At 55.1% G+C, this 18,288-nt stretch overlaps 1 protein-coding gene across 4 annotated transcripts in view; it reads left to right on the top strand.

Moving 5' to 3' along the window:
- Positions 1–12,146, top strand: part of LOC137353040 (MAP/microtubule affinity-regulating kinase 4-like) — a 41,062-nt gene extending 28,916 nt beyond the window's left edge. Inside the window, exons 11-15 of one of the 4 annotated variants that reach the window (XM_068018971.1) lie at positions 864–967; positions 2,382–2,639; positions 4,477–4,559; positions 7,956–8,000; positions 10,623–10,785. In XM_068018971.1, coding sequence (XP_067875072.1) covers positions 864–967; positions 2,382–2,639; positions 4,477–4,559; positions 7,956–8,000; positions 10,623–10,687 — 555 coding nt within the window. In that variant the 3' untranslated portion in view covers positions 10,688–10,785. Of the gene's footprint in view, positions 1–863; positions 968–2,381; positions 2,640–4,476; positions 4,560–7,955; positions 8,004–10,622 lie in introns of those variants that run through there. The other 3 variants (XM_068018969.1, XM_068018970.1, XM_068018972.1) reach the window with 3 other exon arrangements.
- Positions 12,147–18,288: the final 6,142 nt, after the last annotated feature.

Genomic DNA, 18,288 nt, shown 5'->3' with positions numbered 1-18,288 from the left:
CCATGAAACAATTTTTGTTCATTTATTGGGTGCTTAAAACCTGTCTTTTGGTGTCTCTCATCCAATAAACGCCCCCCCCCATTCCACCCAGTTTCCAGCCCTGCCCATTTGCACCCATAAGCGCTTGGCCTGTTTGCAGCTACCTGAGCCTAAATCTCCAGCCACAGCACGCACACTTCCCCAAACTAAGGTTGCCAATTCTGGGCGAACTTATGCCTGAAGGCTTCACCTGCAACTGCCCTACTTGGTCAAACAGCCTTCAATATTTCATCATCAATAAATGAAAGTATCTGAAACAAAGGGGGACAGAAAACCCCAATTTTTTTTTTTTTTAACGGCTTTACGATTTTTCTCCTGGGTGTTGTTTGTAGCAGTGTCCCGGAAATTGCTCTTTAATTCTAGGGGATTGGTTGCTATCAAGTTTTCATAACCGTATTTGTACGATCGTTTGCTTCCCGCACTTGCGTAATCTGTCGTGAGGGACCGTTCATGCGATCAGACGCAATATCCCAAACCTCTAACGGATGAGGTTGACGAACATTATATAAAACTTGTGGCCGGTGAGCGTGTCACACTTCGTTATGCTTGAGACGAAAACTCTGGAATCCTAAATCTACAAGCAGGTCACCAGACTCTGATTGCCCTGAGGCAAACAGATAGAGAGAGCTTCCACAGAGAATGTGTCAGTCACGGCCTTAAAGGGACAGGCCAGGTTAGTATCCAAACCGTCTCCTCCCTCTGGGCAAACTCAGCCACCAGGAGGCGACGATCACCCTCGGTGTGGCTGAAAGTGAGGGGAACAATTACGGAAATCTCTCTTTTTTTTTTTTGGAATAAACACCTTTCTCCCCTCCCTTCCTCAGAATAATATCCCAGCTAGTGCCATGAGCAGGAGGAATACGTACGTTTGCACTGACCGGACTCCCAATGACCGGCAATCACTCTTACAGAACGGGAAGGAGAACAGGTAATCACTGCTAAACTCTCTTTATTTCAGAGGGACCTGCCTGGGGTCTTGTTTCAACCTATGTCTGGAAGAGTGGGTGACGTTGTCAATGCTCCATGGCCAACAATGGGAACAGAACATTTAAAAATAAATTGACCCTTCCTTGTTACTGTTAACGGTCTAGTGCTTGTAGAAGTCATCAGCCTTACCCTGCTGAATAAACAGTGACTCTGTACAGTTACACAGTGAGTGACCCTTACCCTGCTGAATAAACAGTGACTCTGTACAGTTACACAGTGAGTGATCCTTATCCTGCTGAATAAACAGTGACTCTGTACAGTTGCACAGTGAGTGAGCCTTACCCTGCTGAATAAACAGTGACTCTGTACAGTTACACAGTGAGTGACCCTTACCCTGCTGAATGAACAGTGACTCTGTACAGTTACACAATGAGTGATCCTTACCCTGCTGAATAAACAGTGACTCTGTACAGTTACACAGTGAGTAACCCTTACCCTGCTGAATAAACAGTGACTCTGTACAGTTACACAGTGAGTAATCCTTACCCTGCTGAATAAACAGTGACTCTGTACAGTTACACAGTGAGTAATCCTTACCCTGCTGAATGAACAGTGACTCTGTACAGTTACACAGTGAGTAATCCTTACCCTGCTGAATAAACAGTGACTCTGTACACGCAACAAAACTGGTTTAAAAAAATATTATGAAAGCTGTCCAGTTGTAGCTGAAACCCCACCAGGTTCACCCAGGAAGGGAATGCCACCTCTATTCGGTCTGGTCTATACGTGACTCCCGTCTCGCATTAGGCAATCGACTCGCACCAATTCCGGATCTCCCGTCACCCCCTGTACATTGCCTCCTATTCCGTCAACAGCTCGATTTTTAAAATTCTCATCCTGAGTTTCAAATCCCTTCATGACCTCACCTCCCCCCTATCTCTGTAATCACCTCCAGCCCCACAACCCTCCGAGAATCTCTGCACTCCTCTAATTCTGGCCTCTTGAGCATTCCCGATTTTAATCGCTCCACCATTGGCGGCCATGCCTTCAGCTGCCTGGGGCCCTAAATTCTGGAATTCTCTCACTAAACGTCTCTTCATCTCTTTTCCCCTTTTAAGACGCCCCTTAAAATCTACCTCTTTGACCAAGCTTTTGGTCACCTGTCCTAATATCCCCTTACATGGTTCGGTGCCAAATTTTGTTTGGTAATGTTCCTGTGAAGCACCTTGGGATGTTTAAGGCACTATATAAATGCAAAGTTCTTGATGCCTTCCAAAGTGTCCTCACAGGCCATCGCGCTCTGGGGGAAAGGCGGGATAGGCAATAAAGTCCAGCCTCGCCAGCAGTGCCCACATTCGGAACGTTAATATACAAGATATATTTTTAAAGGCGGCTTTTGTTTGCAACGTTTTCAGCTCAGCGATGAACCGTGCCGCTCCAGCCTCTCCCTCAACTCACAGCATCGCCACTACCACCGATCGCACCCGCTTCCCGAGGGGGACGTCCAGCCGGAGCACTTTCCATGGAGGGCAGCTCCGGGACCGGCGAGGGGCGGCTCAGAACGGCTCGCCGACATCGCCCACGCTCTCGCCTGACGCCACGCCATTGCCCCAAACTCGGAGCCGGGCCTCCTCCAACCTCTTCTCCAAACTCACCTCAAAGTTGACTAGAAGGTAAGAGAGTGCGAGGTCATCGCGCCACCCGGAAGTGAAAAGCACAGAAAGGGGTTGACATCGGGGTCAAGGTCCTCTCTCCTCTTACCTCCCCCACCCCCCCTCCCCTCCCCCAACTAAGATGTTACCATGGCAATCAATTGGCTTCACAGCCAATCTTCTCTCTGTAAATAACAACATACTGGGAATTGTATTAAATTTAGAGTCAGACCAAAAGTTAACCAGCTCAATGTCTGAGGCTGGTCAATGGCAGGAGGGAGGCTGATTTAGCGAGAATCATGTTCTATTTTATTGAGAGACCCGGGTGAAGGGTCAAGGCCGAAGAGAAGAGAGACAATGAGGAGATAATTAAGGAAGGAGTGATTAGGTGAAACCAAACTTGGGTTTATTATAGAGGAAAAGGAAAGACGGGGCTGTGAGGGACTGGCGCAGTTTTGAGCAAGTTCGGTACAGGGGATGGTCCAGTAGGTCTTGTGTGGTGAAGAATGCATGGAGGATGGAGGTTAGAGAAGCAATGACCATTTGTACGATCAATACTAAAGACACAGTGATGGGGTGTAGAGTTTAGACATTGGAGCTGAGAGTAGGATTACTGGCTGGACAACAAGCATCTTTGTATTCGATTCTAGAAAGTTCTGGCCTCCATATTGCAAAAGGTGAATAGAGGCACTGAAGAAGATGCAAAAAAGATTGACAAAGAACTGAGAGGTTGAACAGGCTAGGGCTGATGTCTCTCAAAATGAGAAGGGGGTGACCTTATAGAGGTCTGTAAAAGTATGAAGGGGATCAGCAGCGTCGATGTGGAGAAGATGCTTCCACTTGGGAAGAAATCCAAAACTAGAGGCCATAAATATCAGATGGACACCAACGAATTCATTAAGGAATTCAGGAGAAACTTCTTTACCCAGAGAGCGGGGAGAATGTGGAACTTGCTACCACAGGGAGTGGTTGAGGCGAATAGCATAGATACGTTTAAGGGGAAGTACATGAAGGAGATACTGTAGCTTGGGAAGAAACTTGTGTGGAGCATAAACACTGGCATAGACCAGTTGGGCCGAATGGTCTGTTTCTTTTGGTATGTCACAATGTCTCCGGATATGAGACACTCGAGCCTTGACTGCATTTGGACTTTCCTGTGGATAGCAATTGGCCAGAGGTGATTGGTGGGGTTTGGAGGAAGGGTGAATGTTTGGCGAATTTTTCCTGGTGGCCTTTGAAGGTTGGCAAGTATTTGTTGTAGACCTTTCCTTTAGAAAGTTAACTGGTTGGGCTGGAGTCCATGATCGAGTAGATTCCGTGGAATGAGTGGCCCTCATGGACTGTTCTTGTCGTCATACGGTCCTTCCTTGTGAGACCTCAAGTTCGGGAATGCGGTGAGATACGCTGCAAGCTGGTTAGGCGATACCGCGTCTGGGTTCCAAAGGTTTCGCGGTTGGAAGAAGGGAATGTTGAGGGAAAAGAGGAGCCGCACAGTTTTGAGGAAGTCCTGATAAAGAATGACTTGGAATAAAAGGTGGTGAGTCCCGATTTAAACACAGTGAGGAGGTGGGAGAGTCTACAAATTGGGTTGAATGAGGAGCAAGAGCTGGTTGAGGCGGGACCGGGCAAATGGCCACTTCTGTGCCGTGAGACTCTGAGAAAAAGCACAAGAGAACAATGAAGGGACAGTGTAAGTATCTCAACAATAATCTGAAGGGAGCAATCTTGACTCGATGATGTGAAACAAAGCAAAGCCCCAACAGGTAGGTGCTTTTTTTTTTAAAAAAAACAAAAGCTCTCGGTCTTGTTGCTTCAACTTTCTGCTGCCTAACTTTGCTTCTTGTCTTTCCTTTCTTAGGGTCACTATTGACCCATCAAAACGGCAGAGTGCCAACAAAAGTGTGCCAGGGAACCCTCTCCCGCAGGGACCCAAGACTGTTAGTAAGTCTTCTCATTCAACCTTTCGTTCAGTGGCAGTTCTGGCGGAGGTGGTGGGACACTTGACCAGGATATATAGCCGAGCAGTCGCCTGGGCAGCTTTTGAGCCCGGTGGCAGGGACGTGTGGAGAACGGCAAGCGTGGAGAAACCGGAGAGGTCGATGACTGAAAGAGGGGTCACAGCAAGTTAGCACAGCTGCCTCTCTCTGGGGGATCTGGGTCCAAATCCCGTCCAGGCTGATGGGTGCGATGTGACCACTCGGTTGTCCCCGAGACTCCTAGGGGAGAGTGAAATGAGCTTGGTCCAACTGGAACCTGTCCCACTGCACCAAACTACTCCCTGAACCATTGGCAGGGGGCACGACCCACCCGTTTAAAGGAGACAGCAAGGCCGGAGGGTATCGGGAGAAAGAAATTTCACATTGCAAGGTGCCCTGGTGAGGTTGGGGAAAGAGTATGATTTTTTGAGGTTTGAGTGACAGGAGCTTTGCTTTGTATCTAACTCGGAGAGTTTGATGCCGACACTGTGCCCATAATGGGAGAAGGTGTTTCCATTGCAATCCTTGGTACTGACCTTCCTCACCTCCAACAGACACACAGACTCACATGAAATAAATGGATTATAAGCCATAATTTTTACTTTTGATGCCCCGATGTTTTTTTTTTTCCCCCGATTTGCTCGCAGCAGCGAGCGTCCAGGCAATTAACCTTTAATTCCCGGAGACTCCTGGATGGTTGGCAACCCGTACTGAGGAATGGGATGTGGTACGAGGGCTTGCTGGGTGGTTCTCCTGTTCCTGACTGGCAGTGTATTAGGAGGGTTATGTTGAGGGCGAATGGGTCACTTTTCCTCTCCCTCCCACCACCACCACCTTCTGGATGTCACTGTTTCCAATCTCTTCCCTCTTTCCTGTTCTTCCTACATTTCACACAAGAAACAGACTCCTATCCAGAGTTTGAGCTGTTTACTGCGGATGTCGTCGTGCAAGAACGATTGGTTGACCGATCCTCTGCTCCTATGTAACGATTTGAATTCAATCTGTGATAAATGTGCCTCATGGTGTGGAACTGACTCATAGGGATTATGATAGAGAAAGTAAGTCGTGTTTATAGCTACCAGCTTTGTATTTCCAGATTTTTATTTTTTTAAGAACTGGACTCAAATTCCCAAACTGGCATAATGGGGATTTGAACTCGAGTTCTCTAGTTTACTAGTCACGTAACGTCACCGCTATACTACCATACCCAGTTAAAAATTGTGTACCCCAGAGCACAGCGTTTCGGCTGCTCCAGCAACTCGTCCAGCAGGAACTTCTCCTGAACAATAACCATCGCTCCCATTCAAGACTGCGCACACCCTGACCGCCAGTACACAGAACAGAGAGCAGGCAAAGATACTGTGTGCGCACTCATGTCACGCTGAGGAATTCACTTCCAGGGTCCAGGGTAGAGGCAACATCCAAAGTCAGATTGGATAAAGGAAGGAAGTCTTACATTTATATGGCGCCTTTCACGACCTCGGGACATCCCAAAGCGCTTGACAGCCAATGCAGTACTCTTTGAAGCGTAATCACTGTTGTAGTGTAGGAAACGTGGTCCCGCAAATAGGTAAGTGACCAGATCATCAGCTTTTAAAGTTGTTAGGAAAGGCAGCCAATGGAGCAGGCACCCAAGCTCGTTCCCCAATTCAAAGCTAGGCTGCCACGCCAGGCAGTGGTGGCGGTGCTGCATTATTGCCCACCTTGAATGGGCACCAGCAGTGGTCACTACCCTGCGGCCCCTCTGAGACAGTGAGTGGGAGATCTTGCCCCTGGATGTGAGACTGCTGGCATGTGAAGGGTGCCCAGTGCTGGCGAGATGTGGGAGAGGAACTGGTACCTGAGTTAGCACCTTCTGGAAATGGGGAAGGGGAGCCTTGGTAACTGATCGGTTAGAGCTGGCCTCTCGAGTTTCATGGGATGTGGGCATCGCTGGCAAGGCCAGCACTTGTTACCCATCCCTCGTTGCCCTTGACAACTGAGCCACTTGCTAGGCCATTTCAGAGGGCAGTTAAGAGTCAACCACGTTGCTGTGGGTCTGGAGTCACATGTAGGCCAGACCAGGTAAGGACGGCAGATTTCCTTCCCTAAAGGACATTAGTGAACCAGATGGGTTTTTGCAACAATCAACAATGGTTTTATGCTCACCATTACACTAGCTTCACATTACAGATTTTAATTAATTGAATTCAAATATCACTATCTGCCATGGCGGGATTCGAACCCATGACCCCAGAGCATTAGCCTGGGCTCTGGATTACTAATCCACCGACATTACCGCTACATCACCATTTTTTGCCTTGCGGCTTTGTCTGACGGAGTTCCTGTTGAAATATATATATTTTTAAAAAGCCTAGGAGACACCATATTAGCACATCATGAATGGGAAAGAAGTGAGGGGGAATTCTGATCAAGGGAGGGGGAGAAGGTAATGGATTCTCAGGATGTCCAGCTGAGAGAGCAGATAGGGCTTTGGTTTAACGTGTCATCCGAAAGAGAGCACCTCCGACAGTGCAGCACTCCCTCAATGCAGCAGTGGGAGTGCCAGCCTAGGTTATGTGGTCTATTGTCTGGAGTGGGATTTGAATCCACCATCTTCTGACTCAGCGGTGAGACTGCGACCTACTGAGAAGAGGGAAAACGGGGCAGAGGAATATTCATGAATTTCTCCCACCGCGCCTGCCTTTCCGAGAGCAATGAACTCCCTGTTGTAGATTGGTTCAGTGGCCATTCACGTCCACTATCCTCCCGTGCAGAGGTCAATCGGGTGACCTTCCAGTGACCCACCTCCATCCCTGGGCGGGAGGGGTGGGGGTGGGGGGAGTCTGAGAATATTTCTCTTGAAGGAACCTCAATAGTGAGAAGCACATTTAACACTTGAGTCATCATTTCCCTCTATGTTTCTGCGATGTGGTCAATATTTTGAAAGTTGCAAAGTGCATGTGCTGCCTTGAAATCACCTCACAGCAGAAATCCAACCCAATAAATCCAGTCGGGAATTCGGGAGAAGTTCCTGTACTCAGTGGTGAGAATGTGGAACTCTCCATCACGGGGAGCGATTAGAGCAAATAGCACAGATACATTTAAGGGGAAGCCGGATAAACACATGAGGGAGAAAGGGATAGAAGGAGATGTTGATGGGTTTTGATGAAGGGTGGGAGAAGACTCATGGAGTATAAGCACCAGCATGGCCAAATTGGGCCGAATGGCCTGTTTCGCTGCTGTAAATACTTTGTGAGGCCATTCATTAATGCTTGTCCACTCCAGTGGCTCGGTGGTCATGACTGGATGGTTGCATGCTCTTCTTCCTGCCCTGGTTGCCTTGGTTACTAATTTCCGGTGTGTCTCTTCTTTTGTTGAGGGTCGCAGACGAACCTGAGAGAAACTGGAGATCTGAGGTCACAAGGTGAGGAAACGGGCAACCCCCAGGAGCACCTTCGCGTGTGTATGTTGTCAGTAACGTGTTGGTGGAGGTGAATGGTGAAATGGTTTCGTGGCAATTTGAAGGAAAAGCATTTACATTTCATCTGTCACAACCTCAAGGCCATCTCACAGCACTTTGCAGCCAGTGAAGACCATTTTGAGGTGTAGTTGTGGCAGCTGATTTGTGCACAGCAAGCTCCCACACACTGCGTTGAAATGAATAGCCAGCTAATATCTCTTTGGTAGTATAGGTTGAGGGATAAATATTGGCCCCGGGACACTGGGGAGAACCCCCACTGCTCCTTGTTGAAAAAGTTCCATGGGATCTTTTATGTTCACCTGAGAGGGCAGACCAGGCCTCAGTTTAACCATCCAGAAGATGACACCCCTAACGGCATAGCACTCCCTCGGTACTGCACTGGGAGTGTCCGCCTTGATTATTTGCTCGAGTCTCTGTGTATTATTCATTTAAGGGAACAAGCAGTGTGCCACTTACTCACACAGGTTCAGAGATTGCTGCATCATCTTGTATTCTTGCGGACAAGTGTTTTGGAAGGGGGTCAGGATTAGGCACTGACCTTTCACCCCTGGGACCTGGGTTCAAAGCCAGGCCAGACTGAGGTGGGGGCGAATGTCAATTGTGTCCGTAGCTGTTTTAGGGCAACCCAGTTCCTAGGGAGTGTAGACCCTTAATTGGCCAGAATTGAAGATGAAACGAGAAAGCTTGGCGATGCCACAGGATGGCCAGCTGTGGTAAGTGGGGCACAATGTCAGGCGTGTGCAGTCAGGGTTTAAGGCTGGGGCTGAAGAATGTGTTGTTTGCTGGTGCAGGTTCTGACGTTCTGCCTTCAAGAGGGAACTAGACTGGTTTCCATCACCCGAGAGGACCTTTTCCAGAGGTTTCCTCCCCCTTCTCTGCCTGGGATTATTCTGGAGATTGCATCGCTGGGGGTTCCTCGGGTAGGGTGCGAAATGTCTAGTCACAGTGCTGCAGCCATCGTGATTGTGGGGCAGGCTTGATGGAGCAGCCAATCCCCTCTGTCCTTCCAACGGGATCTAACCATGCTGTCGTTGGATTGGAGCTGGAGGAGCAGCCATTATCCTGCTCTTGACTGCTATCCAGTGACTTCTCCATGTGTGCAGACACCGGGCAAGAGCATAAGCAGGTTGATTGATTAAGCAGCCAGTTGCTGCTCACTGTCAATGTTTGGGCATGAGGAATGGTCATGTGGTCAGTTGGCAACTGTGAGCCGCACGCAGACCACACAGTTCAAAGGTTCCATTCCCCGGCAGCTGGCAGTGATGGGGTTACTGGAATTAACCTCAATTCCCCAGGCTGTGGCAAAGCTGAATCAGCCGGTGTCCTTTCTCCTGGTCAATATCTGGTGACCTCTGAATAGAAAGAGCATAGAGAAAGGTTCTGCTGTACTTAACATGGGAGTGTTTGAGACAGTGTAGAGGGAGCTTTATTCTGTATCTAACCCCGTTTTTCTTTTAGTGTAGAGGAGGCTTTACTCTGTATCTAACCCTGTGCTGTACCCTGTCCTGGGAGTGTTTGATGGGGACGGTGTAGAGGGAGCTTTACTCTGTATCTAACCCCGTTTTTTTTTGATGGGGACAGTGTAGAGGGAGCTTTACTCTGTATCTAACCCCGGTTTTCCTTTGGTGGGGACAGTGTAGAGGGAGCTTTACTCTGTATCTAACCCCGTGCTGTACCTATCCTGGGAGTGTTTGATGGGGACAGTGTAGAGGGAGCTTTACTCTGTATCTAACCCCGTTTTGTTTTTTTTAGGGAGCTTTACTCTGTATCTAACCCCCGTGCTGTACCTGTCCTGGGAGTGTTTGATGGGGACAGTGTAGAGGGAGCTTTACGCTGTATCTAACCCCCGTTTTTTTTTTTTTCTTTTTTTTTAAGGTGACCTTTATTCCTCAGGCCCCCTTTATATACATATTTACATTTTTTTTTTCAAAAATAACTTTATTTAAAACCAGATAAATAAACAAAACTCAAATTAAAATGCCATTCTCTGCGTCGACAATGCACTCCAGTCCCTGCGGTGCCCACCGGTCAAGGAAGGTCTCAAGCGTACCGGCGGACACCGCATGCTCCTTCTCCAAGGACACCCGGGCGCGAACGTAACCGCGGAAGAGGGGCAGACAATCGGGGAGGACGGACCCCCCGACGGCCCGCAGCCTGGACCTGTGAATTGCCACCTTGGCCAGGCCCAGGAGCAGACTGACGAGGAGATCCTGCTCCCGGCCCAAGCCCCTCCGCACCGGGTGCCCAAAGATCAGGAGCGTGGGACTGAAGTGCAGCCAGAATTTGAGGAGCAGCCCCTTCAGATACTCAAAGAGGGGCTGCAACCTCGCACACTGTATCAAACCCCGTGCTGTACCTGTCCTGGGAGTGTTTGATGGGGACAGTGTAGAGGGAGCTTTACTGTGTAACCTGTGCTGTCCCTAGTTTGGATACGTGTGATGCTAATGTAGGTGCTCATTACAAGTTCCTGTGCTGCATCCTTCCCCTTGAGCACAAGAGACATTTAAGGAGGTGGGTGAGGGATGGAAACAGAACTAATTTGCATTTTTCCCGTCTTTATTTTAGTTGCAATGTATCTTGGAATCAAAAAGAAACAAAGCCCCGGTCGATCCGACTTACCTGGAATATAAAAATCACCAGCTCACGGGACCCTAGTGAGATGATCGATCTCATCTGCAAGGTCCTGGAGATGAACGGCTGCGACTACCATCAGCAGGAACCGTTCCTCCTGGCCTGCGCACACGGCCGGGAGACCACAGAACACTTTGTCCAGTGGGAGATCGAGGTGTGTCGACTGCCAAATCTCTCCGTCAACGGAGTGCGTTTTAAAAGGACATCGGGGACCTTCTTATCCTTCAGGAACATAGTGACAAAAATCACCAGTGAATTAAAGCTTTAAGCGCACGGCGGGAAGGCACTGCAGTGCGTCCACCGCCTTGAAGATGAATTTTCGTGTTTCGTTTGTTTTGTCGTCTCTGGCTGCTCTCAAGGAAGCTGGGTACCCACTTCCCCACTCCCACGCCATCCCCCACTCCCCCCTTGCCATCTACCCAACCCATGACCCCGGCCCAGGTCATCTCCTTGAAAACAGAGAGGATGGAATCCCGCCACAAACGACTTTTCTTTCTCCAGGATCCGAGTTCCAGGCCACGCTTCCCACCTGCACGGTGACGGGATTGAAGTCGCATTGTCCTCTTTCCCCTGCTCTCGATCCTTGGACTGCCAGTCACTCGTTGGGATGAGTTACGTCCGTTCTTAAGATTGGCGGCTGGATTTTGAGTTTCTAACCTTCCAGGGCATTGAGAGAGAGAGAGAGAGAGAGAGAGGGAGAAAAGGCATGAGTGGAGACCGTGAGATAAGTGTTCTAACCTGTCCCACCCCACTTTTGAGTTGTGACTCCTGCCCAGAAGGGTCTTCGTAACAGAGGTGCCCACAGCCAGGATGTTCCCAACGGAAAGGGGCTTCCGTCCAAGCAGAAGAATGCATTGGTGGGCACCCCGCACCGAGACCACTTCCCAGCCCCTCGCTCCCTCCACTCCCGACTATAGAGCCACATTGGTGAATGGCTGGACAGGAGCAGAATAACAGGCCAACTTAGAGGTTAGCCTTTCAAATGGAGAGGTTACGAAATGTATTTTAGTTGTGATGTAGGCTTCTCATCAGCTGCTATGATCAAGACAACACAACTAACTCAGCAAATACCTGATGGACCTCAGAACATTTGTGGCTCTTGAGCTGCAGTGATTCTCAAATCCTGAGCCACGAAGGGACGGAAAGCACTGCGAACACGTCAAATCTACAATTTTGTGTTACCTTCATATATGTGTTGTTTCCTTTCATTTCTCTTTGTCTTTCTCTTGCTCGCTCATCTCTCTCTATCTCTATTGTCTCTTTCTCTTGTCTTTCCATCTCTCTCTCTCCCTCCCTCATCTGTCTCTCTCCCTCCCACCCTGTCTCTCTCTCTCTCTCTCGTCTCCCCTCTCTCTCTCTCGTCTCCCCTCTCTCTCTCTCTCGTCTCCCCTCTCTCTCGTCTCCTCTCTCTCTCTCTCTCTCTCGTCTCCTCTCTCTCTCTCTCTCTCTCTCTCTCTCTCTCTCGTCTCCCCCTCTCTCTCTCTCTCTCTCTCTCTCGTCTCCTCTCTCTCTCTCTCTCTCTCTCTCTCTCTCTCTCTCTCGTCTCCCCTCTCTCTCTCTCTCGTCTCCCCTCTCTCTCTCTCTCGTCTCCCCTCTCTCTCTCTCTCGTCTCCTCTCTCTCTCTCGTCTCCTCTCTCTCTCTCGTCTCCTCTCTCTCTCTCGTCTCCTCTCTCTCTCTCGTCTCCTCTCTCTCTCTCGTCTCCTCTCTCTCTCTCGTCTCCTCTCTCTCTCTCGTCTCCTCTCTCTCTCTCGTCTCCTCTCTCTCTCTCGTCTCCTCTCTCTCTCTCGTCTCCTCTCTCTCTCTCGTCCTCTCTCTCTCTCTCGTCTCCCCTCTCTCTCGTCTCCCCTCTCTCTCGTCTCCCCTCTCTCTCGTCTCCCCTCTCTCTCGTCTCCCCTCTCTCTCGTCTCCCCTCTCTCTCGTCTCCCCTCTCTCTCGTCTCCCCTCTCTCTCGTCTCCCCTCTCTCTCGTCTCCCCTCTCTCTCTCTCTCTCTCGTCTCCCCTCCCTCTCTCTCTCTCTCTCTCTCTCTCTCTCTCTCTCGTCTCCCCTCCCTCTCTCTCTCTCTCTCTCTCTCTCTCTCTCTCGCTCGTCTCCCCTCTCTCTCGCTCGTCTCCCCTCTCTCTCGCTCGTCTCCCCTCTCTCTCGCTCGTCTCCCCTCTCTCTCGCTCGTCTCCCCTCTCTCTCGCTCGTCTCCCCCTCTCTCTCGCCCGTCTCCCCTCTCTCTCGCCCGTCTCCCCTCTCTCTCGCCCGTCTCCCCTCTCTCTCGCCCGTCTCCCCTCTCTCTCGCCCGTCTCCCCTCTCTCTCGCCCGTCTCCCCTCTCTCTCGCCCGTCTCCCCTCTCTCTCGCCCCGTCTCCCCTCTCTCTCGCCCGTCTCCCCTCTCTCTCGCCCGTCTCCCCTCTCTCTCGCCCCGTCTCCCCTCTCTCTCGCCCGTCTCCCCTCTCTCTCGCACCGTCTCCCCTCTCTCTCGCTCGTCTCCCCTCCCTCTCGCTCGTCTCCCCTCCCTCTCGCTCGTCTCCCCGCTCTCGCTCTCCGCTCGTCTCCCCGCTCTCGCTCTCGCTCGTCTCCCCTCTCTCGCTCTCGCTCGTCTCCCCTCTCTCGCTCTCGCTCGTCTCCCCTCTCTCGCTCTCGCTCGTCTCCCCTCTCTCGCTCTCGCTCGTCTCCCCTCTCTCGCTCTCGCTCGTCTCCCCTCTCTCGCTCTCGCTCGTCTCCCCTCTCTCGCTCTCCGCTCGTCTCCCCTCTCTCGCTCTCAGCTCGTCTCCCCTCTCTCGCTCTCGCTCGTCTCCCCTCTCTCGCTCTCGCTCGTCTCCCCTCTCTCGCTCTCAGCTCGTCTCCCCTCTCTCGCTCTCGCTCGTCTCCCCTCTCTCGCTCTCGCTCGTCTCCCCCTCTCTCGCTCTCGCTCGTCTCCCCTCTCTCGCTCTCGCTCGTCTCCCCGCTCTCGCTCGTCTCCCCGCTCTCGCTCGTCTCCCCTCTCTCGCTCTCAGCTCGTCTCCCCTCTCTCGCTCTCGCTCGTCTCCCCGCTCTCGCTCTCGCTCGTCTCCCCGCTCTCGCTCTCGCTCGTCTCCCCGCTCTCGCTCTCGCTCGTCTCCCCGCTCTCGCTCTCGCTCGTCTCCCCGCTCTCGCTCTCGCTCGTCTCCCCGCTCTCGCTCTCGCTCGTCTCCCCGCTCTCGCTCTCGCTCGTCTCCCCGCTCTCCCTCGTCTCCCCGCTCTCCCTCGTCTCCCCGCTCTCCCTCGTCTCCCCGCTCTCCCTCGTCTCCCCGCTCTCGCTCTCGCTCGTCTCCCCTCTCTCGCTCTCGCTCGTCTCCCCTCTCTCGCTCTCGCTCGTCTCCCCTCTCTCGCTCTCGCTCGTCTCCCCGCTCTCGCTCTCGCTCGTCTCCCCGCTCTCGCTCTCGCTCGTCTCCCCGCTCTCGCTCGTCTCCCCGCTCTCCGCTCTCGCTCGTCTCCCCGCTCTCGCTCTCGCTCGTCTCCCCGCTCTCGCTCTCAGCTCGTCTCCCCGCTCTCGCTCTCGCTCGTCTCCCCGCTCTCGCTCTCGCTCGTCTCCCCGCTCTCGCTCTCGCTCGTCTCCCCGCTCTCGCTCTCGCTCGTCTCCCCGCTCTCGCTCTCGCTCGTCTCCCCGCTCCTCGCTCTCGCTCGTCTCCCCCGCTCTCGCTCTCGCTCGTCTCCCCGCTCTCGCTCTCGCTCGTCTCTCTCGCTCTCGCTCGTCTCCCCTCTCTCGCTCTCGCTCGTCTCCCCTCTCTCGCTCTCGCTCGTCTCCCCTCTCTCGCTCGTCTCCCCTCTCTCGCTCGTCTCCCCTCTCTCGCTCGTCTCCCCTCTCTCGCTCGTCTCCCCTCTCTCGCTCGTCTCCCCTCTCTCGCTCGTCTCCCTCTCTCGCTCGTCTCCCCCTCTCTCGCTCGTCTCCCCTCTCTCGCTCGTCTCCCCTCTCTCGCTCGTCTCCCCTCTCTCGCTCGTCTCCCCTCTCTCGCTCGTCTCCCCTCTCTCGCTCGTCTCCCCTCTCTCGCCTCGTCTCCCCTCTCTCGCTCGTCTCCCCGCTCTCTGCTCGTCTCCCCGCTCTCGCTCGTCTCCCCGCTCTCGCTCGTCTCCCGCTCTCGCTCGTCTCCCCGCTCTCGCTCGTCTCCCCCGCTCTCGCTCGTCTCCCCGCTCTCGCTCGTCTCCCCGCTCTCGCTCGTCTCCCCGCTCTCGCTCGTCTCCCCGCTCTCGCTCGTCTCCCCGCTCTCGCTCGTCTCCCCGCTCTCGCTCGTCTCCCCGCTCTCGCTCGTCTCCCCGCTCTCGCTCGTCTCCCCGCTCTCGCTCGTCTCCCCGCTCTCGCTCGTCTCCCGCTCTCGCTCGTCTCCCCTCTCTCGCTCGTCTCCCCTCTCTCGCTCGTCTCCCCTCTCTCGCTCTCGCTCGTCTCCCCTCTCTCGCTCTCGCTCGTCTCCCCTCTCTCGCTCTCGCTCGTCTCCCTCTCTCGCTCTCGCTCGTCTCCCCTCTCTCGCTCTCGCTCGTCTCCCCTCTCTCGCTCTCGCTCGTCTCCCCTCTCTCGCTCTCGCTCGTCTCCCCTCTCTCGCTCTCGCTCGTCTCCCCTCTCTCGCTCTCGCTCGTCTCCCCTCTCTCGCTCTCCGCTCGTCTCCCCTCTCTCGCTCTCGCTCGTCTCCCCTCTCTCGCTCTCGCTCGACTCCCCTCTCTCGCTCTCGCTCGTCTCCCCTCTCTCGCTCTCGCTCGTCTCCCCCTCTCTCGCTCTCGCTCGTCTCCCCTCTCTCGCTCGCTCGTCTCCCCGCTCTCGCTCGTCTCCCCTCTCTCGCTCGTCTCCCCTCTCTCGCTCGTCTCCCCTCTCTCGCTCGTCTCCCCTCTCTCGCTCGTCTCCCTCTCTCGCTCGTCTCCCCTCTCTCGCTCGTCTCCCCTCTCTCGCTCGTCTCCCCTCTCTCGCTCGTCTCCCCTCTCTCGCTCGTCTCCCCGCTCTCGCTCGTCTCCCCGCTCTCGCTCGTCTCCCCGCTCTCGCTCGTCTCCCCGCTCTCGCTCGTCTCCCCGCTCTCGCTCGTCTCCCCGCTCTCGCTCGTCTCCCCGCTCTCGCTCGTCTCCCCGCTCTCGCTCGTCTCCCCGCTCTCGCTCGTCTCCCCGCTCTCGCTCGTCTCCCCGCTCTCGCTCGTCTCCCCGCTCTCGCTCGTCTCCCCGCTCTCGCTCGTCTCCCCGCTCTCGCTCGTCTCCCCGCTCTCGCTCGTCTCCCCGCTCTCGCTCGTCTCCCCGCTCTCGCTCGTCTCCCCGCTCTCGCTCGTCTCCCCTCTCTCGCTCGTCTCCCCTCTCTCGCTCGTCTCCCCTCTCTCGCTCGTCTCCCCTCTCTCGCTCGTCTCCCCTCTCTCGCTCGTCTCCCCTCTCTCGCTCGTCTCCCCTCTCTCGCTCGTCTCCCCTCTCTCGCTCGTCTCCCCTCTCTCGCTCGTCTCCCCTCTCTCGCTCTCGCTCGTCTCCCCTCTCTCGCTCTCGCTCGTCTCCCCTCTCTCGCTCGCTCGTCTCCCCTCTCTCGCTCTCGCTCGTCTCCCCTCTCTCGCTCTCGCTCGTCTCCCCTCTCTCGCTCTCGCTCGTCTCCCCTCTCATCGCTCTCGCTCGTCTCCCCTCTCTCGCTCTCGCTCGTCTCCCCTCTCTCGCTCTCGCTCGTCTCCCCTCTCTCGCTCTCGCTCGTCTCACCTCTCTCGCTCTCGCTCGTCTCCCCTCTCTCGCTCTCGCTCGACTCCCCTCTCTCGCTCTCGCTCGTCTCCCCTCTCTCGCTCTCGCTCGTCTCCCCTCTCTCGCTCTCGCTCGTCTCCCTCTCTCGCTCTCGCTCGTCTCCCCTCTCTCGCTCTCGCTCGTCTCCCTCTCTCGCTCTCGCTCGTCTCCCCTCTCTCGCTCTCGCTCGTCTCCCCTCTCTCGCTCTCGCTCGTCTCCCCTCTCTCGCTCTCGCTCGTCTCCCCTCTCTCGCTCTCGCTCGTCTCCCCTCTCTCGCTCTCGCTCGTCTCCCCTCTCTCGCTCTCGCTCGTCTCCCCTCTCTCGCTCTCAGCTCGTCTCCCCTCTCTCGCTCTCGCTCGTCTCCCCTCTCTCGCTCTCGCTCGTCTCCCCTCTCTCGCTCTCGCTCGTCTCCCCTCTCTCGCTCTCGCTCGTCTCCCCTCTCTCGCTCTCTGCTCGTCTCCCCTCTCTCGCTCTCGCTCGTCTCCCCTCTCTCGCTCCTCGCTCGTCTCCCCTCTCTCGCTCTCGCTCGTCTCCCCTCTCTCGCTCTCGCTCGTCTCCCCTCTCTCGCTCTCGCTCGTCTCCCCTCTCTCGCTCTCGCTCGTCTCCCCTCTCTCGCTCTCGCTCGTCTCCCCGCTCTCGCTCTCGCTCGTCTCCCCGCTCTCGCTCTCGCTCGTCTCCCCGCTCTCGCTCTCAGCTCGTCTCCCCGCTCTCTGCTCTCGCTCGTCTCCCCGCTCTCGCTCTCGCTCGTCTCCCCGCTCTCGCTCTCGCTCGTCTCCCCGCTCTCGCTCTCGCTCGTCTCCCCGCTCTCGCTCTCGCTCGTCTCCCCGCTCTCGCTCTCGCTCGTCTCCCCGCTCTCGCTCTCGCTCGTCTCCCCGCTCTCAGCTCTCGCTCGTCTCCCCGCTCTCGCTCTCGCTCGTCTCCCCCGCTCCTCGCTCTCGCTCGTCTCCCCTCTCTCGCTCTCGCTCGTCTCCCCTCTCTCGCTCTCGCTCTTCTCCCCTCTCTCGCTCTCGCTCGTCTCCCCTCTCTCGCTCTCGCTGTCTCCCCTCTCTCGCTCTCGCTCGTCTCCCCTCTCTCGCTCTCGCTCGTCTCCCCTCTCTCGCTCTCGCTCGTCTCCCCTCTCTCGCTCTCGCTCGTCTCCCCTCTCTCGCTCTCGCTCGTCTCCCCTCTCTCGCTCTCGCTCGTCTCCCCTCTCTCGCTCTCGCTCGTCTCCCCTCTCTCGCTCTCGCTCGTCCCCTCTCTCGCTCTCGCTCGTCTCCCCTCTCTCGCTCTCGCTCGTCTCCCCTCTCTCGCTCTCGCTCGTCTCCCCTCTCTCGCTCTCGCTCGTCTCCCCTCTCTCGCTCTCGCTCGTCTCCCCTCTCTCGCTCTCGCTCGTCTCCCCTCTCTCGCTCTCGCTCGTCTCCCCTCTCTCGCTCTCGCTCGTCTCCCCTCTCTCGCTCTCGCTCGTCTCCCCTCTCTCGCTCTCGCTCGTCTCCCTCTCTCGCTCTCGCTCGTCTCCCTCTCTCGCTCTCGCTCGTCTCCCCTCTCTCGCTCTCGCTCGTCTCCCCTCTCTCGCTCTCGCTCGTCTCCCCTCTCTCGCTCTCGCTCGTCTCCCTCTCTCGCTCTCGCTCGTCTCCCCTCTCTCGCTCTCGCTCGTCTCCCCTCTCTCGCTCTCGCTCGTCTCCCCTCTCTCGCTCTCTCGCTCGTCACCCCCTCTCTCGCTCTCGCTCGTCTCCCCTCCTCCCCTCTCTCGTCTCCTCCTCTCTCTCTCCTCCCTCCTCTCTCTCTCCTCCCCTCCTCCCTCTCTCTCCTCCCCTCCTCCCCTCTCTCTCCTCCCCTCCTCCCCTCTCTCCTCTCCCCTCTCTCCTCCCCTCTCCTCTCTCTCCTCCCTCCACCCTCTCTCTCCTCCCCTCTCTCTCCTCCCCTCCCCCCTCCCCCCTCTCCACACTCCAC

The sequence above is a fragment of the Heterodontus francisci genome, chromosome 40 (assembly GCF_036365525.1).
Source record: "Heterodontus francisci isolate sHetFra1 chromosome 40, sHetFra1.hap1, whole genome shotgun sequence".
Classification (NCBI taxonomy): Eukaryota; Metazoa; Chordata; class Chondrichthyes; order Heterodontiformes; family Heterodontidae; genus Heterodontus; species Heterodontus francisci.
Note: the sequence above shows the minus strand (reverse complement) of the source record. Positions and strands in the feature narration are given on the sequence as shown.